At 40.1% G+C, this 14,295-nt stretch overlaps 1 protein-coding gene across 2 annotated transcripts in view; it reads left to right on the top strand.

Annotated features, from left to right (window-relative positions):
* The window catches only part of LAMA3 (laminin subunit alpha 3), a 263,197-nt gene that overhangs the window by 129,559 nt on the left and 119,343 nt on the right, over positions 1 to 14,295 (top strand). For both annotated transcript variants that reach the window (XM_044243267.1, XM_044243268.1), the window contains 4 exons: positions 3,149 to 3,281; positions 4,626 to 4,768; positions 7,074 to 7,171; positions 7,667 to 7,820. In XM_044243267.1, the coding sequence (XP_044099202.1) occupies positions 3,149 to 3,281; positions 4,626 to 4,768; positions 7,074 to 7,171; positions 7,667 to 7,820 (528 nt within the window). The remainder of the gene's footprint in view (positions 1 to 3,148; positions 3,282 to 4,625; positions 4,769 to 7,073; positions 7,172 to 7,666; positions 7,821 to 14,295) is intronic.

Below are 14,295 nucleotides of genomic sequence, written 5' to 3'. Positions count from 1 at the left end.
TTTTTTTTTTTTTTTTTAGATTTTATTTATTTACTTGAGAGAGAGAGAACACAAGTGGTGGGAGGGACAGAGGGAGAGGGAGAAGCAGGCTCTCTGCTGAGCAGGGAACATGACATGGGGCTGGCTCCCAGGGCTCTGGGATCATGACCTGAGCCAGAGGCAGACACTCAACTGACTGAGCCACCCAGGTGCCCTGCAAAGGAAATGAATTTCAAATGATGGAGTTTCTCTGCCAAATCACCCCTAACTTTGCTCCTTATACATTTTTGCATTTTTATTTTCCCATATGGAACTAACCCTTAGAGATGGATTCTGCCAAGTTAAAAAGCCCACATTGAGTGCAGTCTTTAGGGTTTTCTATATATGTTATCATGTCATTTGTAAATAGTGAGAGTTTCACTTCTCCCTTGCCGATTTGGATGCCTTTTATTTCTCTGTGTTATCTGATTGGCGTGGCTAGGACTTCCAGTGCTATGCTGAATAAAGGTGGTGAGAGGGTGGGAGTGGACATCCTTGTCTTATTCTGACCTTAGGAGAAAGGCTCTCAGTTTTTCACCATTGAATATGATGTTGACTGTTTTTCAAATAAAGCCTTTATTATGTTGAGATATGTTCCCTCTAGACCTATTCTGCAGATGGTTTTTATCATGGGTGGATGTTGTACCTTGTCAAATACTTTTACTGCATCTATTGAAAGGATCATATTGATGTGACATATCACATTGATTGATTTGCGAATATTGGACCCCCCTTGCAGCCCAGGAATAAATCCCACTTGATCATGCTGAATGATTTTTTTAAATGTACTGTTGGATTCTGTTTGCTAATATTTTAATGAGGATTTTTTCATCTCTGTTCATCGGAGATATTGGCCTGTAGTTCTCTTTTTGTAGTGTTTGATCTGGTTTTAGGATCAGGGTGATACTGGCCTCATAGGATGCATTTGGAAGTTTTCCTTCCTCTTCTATATTTTGGAATAGTTTGAGAAGCATAGGTATTAACTGTTCTTGAAATGTTTGGTAGAATTCGCCTGTGAAGCCATCTGGTCCTATAGACTTTAGCTTTTGGGGTTTTTTTGATTACCGATTCAGTTTTATTGCTAGCAATTTGTTCAAAACTTCTATTCTTGCTTTCATTTTGGTAGGTTATATGTTTCTAGGAATTTATCCATTTCCTCTAAGCTGCCCAATTTTTTGGCATATAGTTTTTCACAACATTCTGTTACAACTGTTTGTATTTCTGTTGTGTTTGTTATTACTTCTCTTTTGTTAGTGATTTTGTTTATTGGGCTCTTTCCCTCTCTTATTTTTTGATGAGTCTGGCTAGAGAGTTAACCAATTTTGTTGATCTTTTTAAAAAAATCAGCTCCTGGTTTCATTGGTCTGTTTGATTATTTTTTTGTTTTTTGTTTATTTGTTTAGTTTCTGTATCATTTATTTCTGCTCTGATCTTTAGTATTTCCTTCCTTTTGCTGGGTTTGGGTTTTGTTTGTTTTTCTTTTTCTAGCTTCTTTAGGTGTAACATTAGGTTGTTTGTTGGAGATTTTTCTTGCCTCTTGAGGTAGGCCTGTGTTGCTATAAGCTTTCTTCTTAGAACAGCTTTTGCTGGATCCCAAAGATTTTGAAACTTTGTGTTTTTATTTTCTTTTGTCTCCATGTAATATTTTATTTCTTCTTTGAGTTCTTGAGTGACCCACTCATTGTTTAGTAGCATGTTAGTTAACCTCTATGTATTTGCGTTCTTTCCCGATTTTTTCTTGTGGTTGCTCTCTAGTTTCATAGTGCTGTGGTCAGAAAGGCGCATGGTATGGCTTCGATCTTATGAATTTGTTGAGGCTTGTGTTGTGGCCTGATATGTGATCTGTTCTGGAGACTGTTTTATGTGCACTTGAAAAGATTGTGTATTCTGCTGTTTTAGGGTAGAATGTTCTGAATATGTCTATTAAATCCATGTCATTCAAAACCAGTTTCCTTGTTGCTTTTCTGTTTGGATGATCTGTTCATCAGTGTAAATGGTGTGTTAAAGTCCCCAGTTACTGTATTACTATTGATTATTTCCGCTGTGCTTGTTAATAACTGTTTCATTTATTTGCATACTCCCATATTGGGTGCATAAATATTTACAATTGTTACATCCTTCTGTAGGATTGTCCCCTTTATCATTGGAATGGAATATTATTCAGCCATAAAAAGAATGAAATCTTGTCATTTGTAACAATGTGGGTGGATCTAGAGAGTATAATACTAAGCAAAATAAGACAGTGAATGACAAATACCATATGATGTCACTTATATGTGGAATTTAAGAAACAAAGCAAATAAGCAAAGGAAACAAGAGAGAGACAGACAGACCGACAGGCAGAGAGAAACCAAGAAACAGCCTCCTAACTATAAAACAATCTGGTGGTTACCAGAGGTGAGGTCAGTGAGGGGGGTGGGTGAAATAGAGTTGAAAGAGTACACTCATCACAATGAAAAAAAAAAAAAATTTTTTTTTAAAAAGCCTACATTCTCTTTGGATAGAGGCTGAGAACAATTCCATATGACTTGGGCATATTTTAGTTACATCTAGATTTTATCACTAATGTGTTTGGAGTATTTTAACCTTTGCTCAGCCAACATACGTTTCTGTGACCATTTAGAATTTTAGGTATGTGAATCGGACCCCGGAGCGGTCCCTCTACTGGGGTGGTGGTGTCCAATAACACTGTCCTTTCCTTCTCTGCTGCCTCTTTGTTTCTCCCAACTGATGGTTGCCCCTGTCACTATGGCTTTCCTTACACTAGTCCAGCTAATATTCACTCTGTCTGCCTGATTCCAGAAGGGTCCAAAGGGGATCCCAGTTGCTGAGGAAACAGGTTTTCACTATAACTTTAAGTGTTTTTAATTTATCGCTGGGTCTGCCTATTTTCGTCTTCTACAGAGTTAGTTATTTGGTGCTTGCTGAGTAGGAGAGTGGTTGAGTGAGAGAGAGGGAGAGAGAGAGTGGGCATGTGTATACAATACAGGTCCACTAGTGAGACCTGAATGGAGTGTAGTCACTGTTTGGCTAGCATTGACTACACTCTATCCAGGTTTCTCTAGTGGACACTGGTCCACTAGTTAGACACTTTTAGCCACTTGTCTCTTGGCGCTTTGGTGTTTTTCAGAATGAAGTGAGGATCATGCTTAATGTGGGGAAGTCAAGTCACTCTTTGTTTCGTGTTATTCTGAAATACGTTAACCCTGGAACGGAAGCCGTATCTGGTCATGTGACAATTTATCCATACGGGGCTGAAGCAGGTAGGTGAATTTTTAAGCCTCTTTTGGATTAGGAAGTGACTGATTAGTGAAACATTCTCTCCAATTTTCACAGAGTTACCTTCTGAGAAGAGTTGAAGTCGGATGCAGAGTCTGACTTGGGTGGTGCCCTAGTGCCCTGTCCTTTGCTACTTTTTCAATCTCTAAACATCCTGCTTATTCAAATTTTGCTGTTAAGTTTATCATTAACTGTCTTTTTAAAAACTTGGCGTAACAACCTGTGTGTTTTGGTTGAATCCCAGGGGTTATGATATCACCACAGGGTAAAGCTAATTCATCACCCATTCATGGTAGAGTGGGTGTCACCTCTGGGGTGGTATTGGAGGGATCTTGGCCTACTGCCCTAAATTTTCCCATTGTTTCAGGCACCCCAAATAGGCCAAGGAGAAATGGGTGAGGGGAGGAATTTTAAGGTGAATGCTGTGTAAAGCATGAAGCCCAAGAGAGCTCCAGAGAGGAACATGCAAACGTCACTGAAGGGTGAGGGAGTCCTGAGGGCAGAAGATTAGCCAGTCAGAGGATGGATCTTGTCAGAGCATGAGGCCTGGAAGTCTGTTCTGCAAGAGTTAGAGCATCTACCTTTCCTGGCAGCTGATTCCAGGAAGCGGTAGGAATCCCACATGGGTACAAAATGGCACTTGTAGAAATCCAATTTAAGGTTGAAATTAAAGGGTCTCTGCCTCCTCCCAAATATGACTGTCCACTCTGTGCTGAATTATCCTGTTTTCTGACCTGTAATCCCTCACCTTTCTCGTCCCATCGTTGAGGAGCAAAGGGCACATTGGCTGTGGGGCACTGCCTCCTGTCCCGAACCTGGATCTAGGAGATGTTGGCAGAGAAAATGCAAGGGTTTGGAGCAAATGTTTCTTCTGAAGAAAAAGGCTTGGGTGGGCTCAGCTCAGATTAAGCAGTTTGGTTTGTTTCTGAACCTCTATAGGAGGTCCTCTGTGTGTTCCATGCAGAAGAAAACCTCTGTATTCCAAAAACAGACAGAAAACCACAACTTTTTCTTATTTCAGAACAAACACATGTTCTTCCATAGAAAATAAAAGAACAACATAATTTAATATCAAATGTAATGACTGGAACAGTTACTCTGTGCCATGAACTTCTCTAAGCTGTTTACATGTATTAATATACTTAATCACTTAACAAATTTAAATGGTACTTACAATCCCAGGACACCTAATCACTGTCCACATCAATATCTTTCTAGTCTGTCTTAAACTTTTTCAGATGTAAATGGAATGTTTAAAGCTGAGTATCCAAAATCCTAGCAGTCACTGCTAGAAAAGCGCCTCAGGTGGTTCTTTTTATTTCTGATAGGTGCTGCTCAAAGCAAAGAAGTCATCTTCCTGCCGAGAAAGGAGCCAGCCTTTGTCACTGTCCCAGGAAATGGTGTGGCAGAACAATTTTCAATTACACCAGGAACGTGGATTGCTTGTATCAAATCAGAGGGAGTCCTCCTGGTAAGAGACCCTTTTCCGTAGAGAGTTCTGTGGGATTTTTCCCCGTCCTCCAGCATGGTCCCACCCACACTGACCCGCAGTGACCATAAGATATCAAAATCACAGGCAGCTCCCCTTTTAGACATAGGGAAACTATGGTGACATTTGCCCTCAAATGACCTAGAAGTCAACTTAAAATATTTTTTTTTAAAAGCATTTATTTGAGAGAGAGAGAGAGAGAAAGAGCCCGAGGGGGTGGAAGGAGAAGCAGGCTTCCCGCTGAGCAGGGAGCCTGATGTGGGGCTCCATCCCAGGACCCTGAGATCATGACCTGAGCTGAAGGCAGAGGCTTAACCGACCGAGCCACCCAGGCGCCCCTAAAATGTCTTTTGTATTCTTCAGCCAGCTTCTCTCAGACAAAAACAACTAAACCAACTATAACTCATAATGACTCAAAGTTACCAGAATAAATGCAAAATCTGAATGTGTATATGTCCCCACCCTTCAAAAGCTTCTTTGGGATTTTTTGTTGTGAATCAGAAGGACGTCTTAGAAAATCAGTCCCTCTGGGAATCGTGTGGAATGAATCAGAAGAAGCTACAAGAAGAGCAGATCCTAATATCAGTGAAGTTGGTGGTGGCAGAAAGAGAACGGAGGACCTGTGCTTCTCTGACATGCCCGCCTTCTTCTACCTCAAACACAGGCAATGGTCTCACCGCACAGATGGCCTTGGACAAAGAACCCAGAATCAAGGGCAAAGCTCTGTCCTTGCATGCTAATAGAAGCTGTGGGAAATAAAAGGATGAAATTTCTATCTGAGATATTGATATCTTATAAAAAGTCTTCTGAAAATAAAGTCTTTGGCCAAAGCTTGTTTTCAGCCAGTCAGAGTGGAAAAGAGCAAGCTTTTCCTTCTGGCACTATCCTTTTGATTTACTACATTAGCAGATCTTAGGCAAGTTCTTTAACTCCAAGACTGCCCTAGTTACCTCTTACTTGTAATAGGGATGTGTTTATCTAGGTCCTTTCCAAGTCGGGATCTTATGAGAATAATGTGACAGTTTATGCTATTCGTTCAGTCCCTTTTTTTCTTGCATCTTCTTGGTAGAAAGCTTTGCTGCTTTACAAAAGTTCTAGAGTTCTTCAAAGACTTTAGAAATGAGGCCAAGGAAAATCCCATTGGTACCAATAATGGGTACAAAGTTGGTTTCATGGAAAGAAGGTCATTATGTTACTCCACAGACATGGAAGATGCTTGATGACATGTAGTTAGTGCCGCGGTATAGCTTCTCATATATATGCTTCCATGTTGTGATCCCGTTTTCTCTAGAGCTATCTTATTGAACACCTACTATCAACCCTTACTGTTCTTAGATCTATGGGACAATAAAACAATGAGGAGCTATGTTCCCATCCTGAGGAACCTCAGTAAGAGAATAATAACCACTGTTAAATTAAAGCCCACTGGGATAGTGAGACCCCCGTGGTAGACCACGGAGCCCCTGGGCCACCACCTCCTACTTTTCCTCTCCATGCATATCTCCTCTTCTCCATTACAGACAAATAAAGGGCCCTGAAGAGAGAAATAGCTTTATGGTCAGCATATGAGTCTCTTCACAGTTGTGGCAGACATCCCCCCTCCTTCCCTCTGCTCATAGCCAGTGGTGCCAGCATCCTTCTGAAGCTGTCAGACCATTGGCGTCTGAGAAACCTGGAGGTCTGCTCTTTCCTGAAGAGCTGTTTAGCTGAATTTACGCTGTGGGATTCATTTGGCACATTCTGTGGAACACAATCTTCCTCTCATCTCCTAGGACAGGCAGTCAGCCAGTTTCAGCCTGTGATTCACCAGGATCACAAAACATCAGGTTTTTTTTTTTTTAATACCATGCCAGGCGAACGTCGCTTTGGTGAAGGGATAAAAAGTTGAAATACCCGATCCACAATTCGGTGTTCCGATGTGTGGTGATGAAAGCAACCGGTATTTCAAAGGACCAGATTATCAGTTGAGGGTTTATTATCTTTGTTTATTTTTGAACTGATACCAGCCCAGAAGAGGGGGTAAAATCTTCCCCCTGAGTTGTGAATACAAACACGTTCACCCTGAGACGCTTATCTCCCCTGCTTGGAGCACCTGTGACACATTGCTTTGTGTGTTTTGGGGAGTCAGGGAGGGAAACAAAGCAGCTGCTGGGGACAGTTTAACTTAGCGAGCTTCACCTAGTTATTATTAACCTCGTCAACCTAATCAAACCATGCCTGATAGTTTTATTACTCAGGAAGGGCCACCATCATCTGAGTAATTGTCCTCTTGGTCTTCATTTCCTAGGACTACCTGGTCCTGCTTCCCAGAGACTACTATGAGGCCTCCTCCCTGCAACTGCCAGTCACCCAGCCGTGCGCTGACTCAGGACCACTCCAAGAAAAGTTAGTAGGGTGCGGTGTCATTGGGGTCCTCTGAATTAGGCACCTTTGGTGCAAGGATTTGAGAGAGGTCTCAGCTTCACAACCGCAGCAAGTTGCATGGGATAATTGTTTAATGGTGGTCTTTCTCTGAGGGCGTTGACTGTCTTAGATGCAAGAGTCACAGAACGCTTTGAACCCTGTAGTTGGCATTTAGAGGGACGCCCACCCTCTAGCCTGTGGAAATACGGATGCCTGACCAAGTAATACCTTCAAGATCGAGCATCTGATGAGGGGGGAGGGCTTAAAATAGAATCTGGGTTTATGGACCTTTCTGTTTTTATTCTTCACACAGATGACAGTTTACCACCCGATTCCCACAGTAGGCACGTGATAGGAGTTTGTGGAAGGAACGATGAGTGAATGGAAGGGGGCAAGTTCTTTGGGGATGTACTTTGATTTTGTGTTTTGTTCTCAGTTGTAACTGTTATTTTGTTGTTGTTGTCATTGTTGTTGAAGTTGCTTGCTCTACCAGCATTTGCCAGTGACCCGATTCCCCTGTGCCCTGGCTTGTGAGGCCAGACACTTCCTGCTTGATGGGGAGCCAAGAGCCTTGGCAGTGAGGCAGCCCACCCCCGCACACCCAGTCATGGCGGACCTCAGCGGGAGAGAGGTGGGGCAGCCTTTTATTTACTGTCAAAGCTATTACTACCTCCCCGTCTGTGTCTGCTGAAAACCCTTGGCCGCAGCTGCTTCTCAAATTCAGAGGAACCTGGAAAGATTTCTCAGAGGTGTTAATTATAGGTATACTGAGTTCTCTGATCCAGGCTGTGGCTGGGCAGTATGCACCGCGGAACACAGTACGGTTTGTCTTTGAGCACTTTCTAGACAGGGCAGGGAACGTGGGCAATCACAGAATCCTCTCCTTTTTAATTCCCCAGACATAAGGGTGTGTCTTGCTCTACCTGATTCGGGGCAAGATCTTTCTAAACAGCCTTCAGAAACTACACAGCTTACCCTAAAAGGATGCGCTGCTCGCTGACTGTTCAGCCCCTCAGGCTAAGCAGTTTATAAGGGCTGATTTCTTTGAGCTCAGAAATCTGGAACCCCTGCATCCCAAGGCCCCTCCCTTGTGGCTTAGAGGACAGGTCACTACAGGTTTGGGCATTGCTTTTCTTCCTGGAGTTTGTAAACCTCAAAACAATTTAAGACTCTACTGATTTAAGATTTGGGTTAGAAGTCCTGTACATCAACACTAAGAAAACAGTGCAACACCTCAAAATAAAGACACTGAAAACAAAACAAAACAAAACACAACTTCCTTTATTGTATTTCCATTCCTGACTTTTTATAACATTCTCTGTTTTGTACCTTTTGAGGCCAATGTTCATGCTTGAATGTGTAGACTGATAACATATATGGTATTAATTCTCACTGAATATTTCGATGTATACCTTTTTGTAAACTATATTGCTAACATTTCTAGGGTAGTTGTTATAGGATTTTAAGGATATTTCTTTAGTCTTCATTTCATTTTGAGTTTTTGTTTTGCAAAAAGTTTATATGTGTGTGTACTTGTTGTAACAAGTAAAGCAATATAGATATGCATAAAGAAAAGCTAATGATCTCATTCCCACTGCATTCTAACAATCTGCTGTATCCCTCCCAACCCATCTGTACACACACACACATACACACACACATACATACATACATACATACACACGCACACAATATGTACATATATAATACATACATACCTAAATATGCACACACGCATACAGTGTGTGTGTTCCCCAGACAGCAGGGAGGTGCTGTTGAAGTGGGCCAGCCTCCAGGATATGATGCTAATGACTCATCAGGAAGTGTCTTTGCCTCTGATTCAGCCCAGAGCCACGGCACTGAGGGGTTGGGCAAGGCCATATTTGCACGATGCATAAAAGTAAGCCCTGGGCTGTCCAGTTTTATTTAACAGTCTGTTTTACCATTGTATCTAAATGCTTACAGATATGGGCTGTCTAGTACAGCAATGACTAGCCCATGTGCTTTCCATAATTTTAAATTAATGAAAGCTAAGTAGAGCTTAGCTTTCATTTCAATCACAGATGTCCAGTGGCCACCTTAACGGAAAACACAGATTATAGGATATTTTTGCTATCACAAAAAGTTCTGTTGCACAGTGCTGTAGTGGATCATTGTGCTAAAATTCAAAGACTAATGGCTTTAGAAGAGGTCATAGAAATCATTTGATTTCCTTTCCTGTGAAGGAATCCTTTCTAAATTATCTTTATTAAACATTCACTTAGCCTCTGTTGAATACTTGGAATCGATGGAGGATTCATTTCTTCTAGAGGTAGGCTAATTTTTGGTTGTCATTAGCCACCTGGAGCAATGCAGAGTAATTCCTCTGGAAACCATATGTCATGGTCAAGATGGTTCTGGAGTGAAACTGCCTGCTTTCATGTCTTAGGTCATCAGTAACTAGCTGTAAAATCTCTCTAGGCCTGAATTTACTAGTATACAAAATGGGGATAAGAATAGTATCTACCTCATGGTTACTATTAAATAAATAATCCATGAGGGGCTCTTGTTGTGATCAAGTGATCACTCAGTAACCATTAGCCATACTGCTATAACATGTTCTAGTCAGCACCGTGGGTCAAAAGAGCAACCCACTAAGAAGTCTAGTTCATATGAATAGTTTTTCCTCTTCTAGGATACAGAGAGGTCTGGCAGAATTCCAGGGGAAGGAACTGAGTACATTCAGGTCTCTCAGAAACCTTCGAGGGACAGAACTACCTGGCTCTCACAGAAGCCTTCCCTTCTCTTCATGTGTTTTCCTATTTACCTCTCCTTCTATGAAATGACTTCTTTTTCTTTTTTTAATAAAGTTTTTTTTGTTTTGTTTTGTTTTTTAAAGATTTTATTTATTTATTTGACAGATCACAAGTAGGCAGAGAGGCAGGCAGAGAGAGAGAGAGAGAGAGGAGGAAGCAGGCTCCCTGCTGAGCAGAGAACCCAATGCGGGGCTCGATCCCAGGACCCTGGGATCATGACCTGAGCCAAAGGCAGAGGCTTTAACCCACTGAGCCACCCAGGCACCCCATATGAAATGACTTCTTTTGTTTACTCATAGCTCTTTGTCTCATGCACATGCCATGAAGTCTGCTCTGGTCCCAATTCTTTGTTAACTCCTAGCTCTGACACTTACTGCCACCTGAGTCTCCCATCTTTATTCTTTCTGAGAAAGGTAATCTGGACAGCTCATCTTTTTTTTTTTAAGATTTTTATTTATTTATTGGACAGAGAGAGAGATCACAAGTAGGCAGAGAGGCAGGCAGAGAGAGAGGAGGAAGCAGGCTCCTCGCTGGGCAGAGGGCCCGATGTGGGGCTCGATCCCAGCACCCTGGGATCATGACCTGAGCCGAAGGCAGAGGCTTAACCCACTGAGCCACCCAGGCGCCCCTGGAAAGCTCATCTTTTAAAGTCAGATCACACTGTTGTACACCAAGACTCTGTCTCTTATAAAAAAATTCATTCATTCATATATATATATATATATATATTATATATATAATTAATTTCAATTTGATCATCTCTGTTTCACAATGTGATTTTAATCCATTTATATTTATTGTGATTTCAGACATATTTGGACTTTTATCATTTTATTTATTTTATTAGCTCTTTAAAATCCAATTTAGTTAACATATACTGTATTTTTAGTTTCAGAGATAGAATTTAGTGATTTATCAGTTACATATAACACCCAGTGTTCATTCCATTAAGTGCCCTTCTTAATGCCATCACCCAATTATCCCTCCCCCACCCCCCCGTGACCCTGTTTGTTTCCTATAGTTAAGAGTCTCTTATAGTTTGCTTCCCTCTCTGTTTTCATTTTATTTTATTTTTCCTTTCCTCCTCCTATGTTCATTTATTTTGTTTCTAAATTCCACATATTAGTGAAATCATATAGTATTTGTCTTTCTCTGACTGACTTATTTTACTTAACATAATACCCTCTAGTTCCTTCAACATTGTGTGCACACACACACACACCACATCTTCTTTATCCATTTATCTGTCGATGAACATCTGGGCTCTTTCCATATTTAGGCTATTGTGGACATTGCTGTTTTAAACATTGGGGTACATATGCCCTCTTCAGATCACTATGTTTATATACTTTGGATAAATACTTAGTAGTGCAGTTGCCAGTACTAGCTGAGTAGCTCTGTTTTTAACTTTTTGAGGAGCCTCTATACTGTTTTCTAGAGCAGCCATACCTGTTTATTAGCTTTTAATTTATGTTTTTAAAAATAATTTTCCCACTTCTGATTTTTTGTTTTTGTTTGTTTGCTTGTTTTTAAGTAAGATCTGGGGTCAACATGGGACTTGAACTCATGACCCCAAGATCAAGAGTAACATGCTCTACTGACTGAGCCAGCTGAGCACCCTCTTCTTCTGTTTGATTAAGAGTTTTCTCTATCTTTCTGCTTGTTTGATAGGTACAGATTGTTTTCTAATATTTTAGTGGTTATCCTTAATATGTTAAAATATGTTCTTAAGTATATATTTTCCAACAAGGTCTAAAGTTACTCAGTAATTCTGATCTCTTCTTTTGTACAACGTAGCCTTTAGAATGCTTATTTATCCATTGTAAACCAATCTCCTACTTATTGTTTTTGTCTAGAAATTTTATTTTTACCCTTTTCCCTGACTTTCAGATAGATTGTAAGTTTCATCTTAATTCAAATACACCACATACCAACCCTCCCTCTCTTCTCCTTTCCTTTCTTCTTTTTTTCTCTTCTCCATTTCTTCTTGGAGGTATCTTCCCTGGAATCTTTCATCTCTCTTCTTGACCCTGGAATATAGTCTCTGAGTCTGAGACATAGCTCTTTCATGAAATTTTTCATCACCACCATCACCCACCATTCTAGATATTCTCTTTTTTATCTTCATTGTATTGAATCTTCTTTTTTCTGACTGTTGGAACTTCTTTCAACTTCTTTTCTTTTTTCTTTTTTTGCTTCCTCATTTTGGTAGATTATATCCTCCAGAGGCTTCCTCTGAAAGGCCACACAGGAGCTACTTTTCTTGTAGCTGAGAACTTGCATATCTGAAACTATCTTTAGTCTACTCTCAATCCTGATTTTTTTACTTTGGTTAGATGTAGGATTTTAGATTAGAAATCATTTCTTCCCAGAATTTGATAATGTTTCCTCATTGACATCTAGCTTCAAGTCCTGTTCTTGAGAAGTTACATTGTGGTTCCCAGGGCTTTGATTGCAATCTGGTTTTCCTTTCTTAAAGCCTTTGAGATCATTTTTTTTGTTGTTTCTTATGTTCTGATATGTCACAAGGATGTGCCTTAACATAGATAGTGTTTCAGCCAATGTGCCAGGTTCTCAGACTTTTAGCCTGGAAACTTTTATCCATTATTCTGGGAAACTTTCTTGAGTTATTTCTTTGAAACTTTATTTCTTTATCTTTAATCAACATTTACAATCTCTTGATCTTGTTTTATGCTTTGGGAGATTTCTTCAATCTTTTCTTCCAACTCTCACCCCAGCTCTACACACACACAGACACTTAGGTTTCAGCTTTCTCTGGTCTAATTAGTTGACATTCATCTGCTTTCCAGCTTCCAAAATTTTGTTGATTTCTCTGGTCTGTTGGGTTTTTATTTCTCTTTCCTATTCTCTTTCTCTTTGTGTGTTTATGATTTTTAAAATCCTGACTCTAATTTTTTGTTTAGTTCTGAGAGGGAAGATCAGTAAATATACATGCTTAATCCACCACGTTTAACCAGAAATTCTGGGATGGACTTTTATTTGTGACATTCTAAAGTTTCATTATGGTGTGTTTAGGTGTAGATTTGTTTTTCTTTATCTGTTTAGTCCTCAGGTACACTTTCAGAATGAAGATTCATGTCTTTCATCCTGGGAAATTCTCATATATTATCACTTCAAGTATAATTTTGGTGCCATTCCTTACATTTTTCTTTTCTGGAAATTAGTTTGGATGAGTCTTGGAGCCTCACAATCTATCTCCAAACTGCTCTTTCATATTTTTATATCTCTTGTCTCTTTAGCTACTTGGTGGGTTAATTACTCAAGACTTCCTCAGAATACATGAATGTTTCACTCTCTCCAGTCTAGATTTTACCTAGCCTATTGATTCAGTTTAATTTATACTGTTAATCTCAAAGATTTCTAACTGGCTCTTACTCATATTTATTTTTACTTGCTTTATTTCTGTCAATTTAGCTTCATAACTTTGTTTACTTTTTAGGATTATTTATTTATTTGACAGACAGAGATCACAAGCAGGCAGAGAGGCAGACAGAGAGAAGGGAGGGGAAACAGGCTCCCTGCTGAGCAGAGAGCTCCATTTGTGGCTCCATCCCAGGACCCTGGGATCATGACCTGAGCTGAAGGCAGAGGCTTTAACCCACTGAGCCACCCAAGTGCCCCAACTTTGTTTACTTTTTAAAGAGATTACTCTTTCATTTATATTTTTTAGTATCTTAATGCCCTTGGAGGCAGGTATGTTTCAGAATTAAGAATTTTTAAGATTCTCTACACACACACACACACACACACAAACACACAATCTCCAGGAGGGTCCTGGCCAACACCCTATAACCAAACATGTTAATATTTCTCCAGTGGAAAGCATGAATAGGCACTCCAAGAGAAATACATGAAGACCATATACGTGAACTTAGTTCAAGTTATATTTTGCCACCAAGTGTTGATTGGTTAGGTGAGATTAGCTTTTGCCACCAAACAAAATCCAAAATAATTTCCTTTTTCAAGTTTGAAGATTTCAGATTAAGGACGAGTATATTCATTTCAAAGCCTTTATCAGACTGTCCTATAAAATTCATTTCATCTGAAGTAAACTCATCTGATTGATGATATCATTGCCTATTTCTGATATTAGATTTCTTTTTGTGTTTTGGAAGCTTATCTTGTTTGCAGGCTTATTGGCTTGTTTTGAATGGAAGGTTTTAATCATCTCCCTTTATATCTGTCTCAGCTTCATAGTTTTGCAATGTCTTACCAGTCCGCTGGACCCTTAGCTCAGAGGCAAGCATTACAATGTGCCACTTCTATTGCTGTGATACTAGTGTGAGCACA

The sequence above is a fragment of the Neovison vison genome, chromosome 3, assembly GCF_020171115.1.
Source record: "Neovison vison isolate M4711 chromosome 3, ASM_NN_V1, whole genome shotgun sequence".
Lineage (NCBI taxonomy): Eukaryota > Metazoa > Chordata > Mammalia > Carnivora > Mustelidae > Neogale > Neogale vison.
Note: the sequence above shows the minus strand (reverse complement) of the source record. Positions and strands in the feature narration are given on the sequence as shown.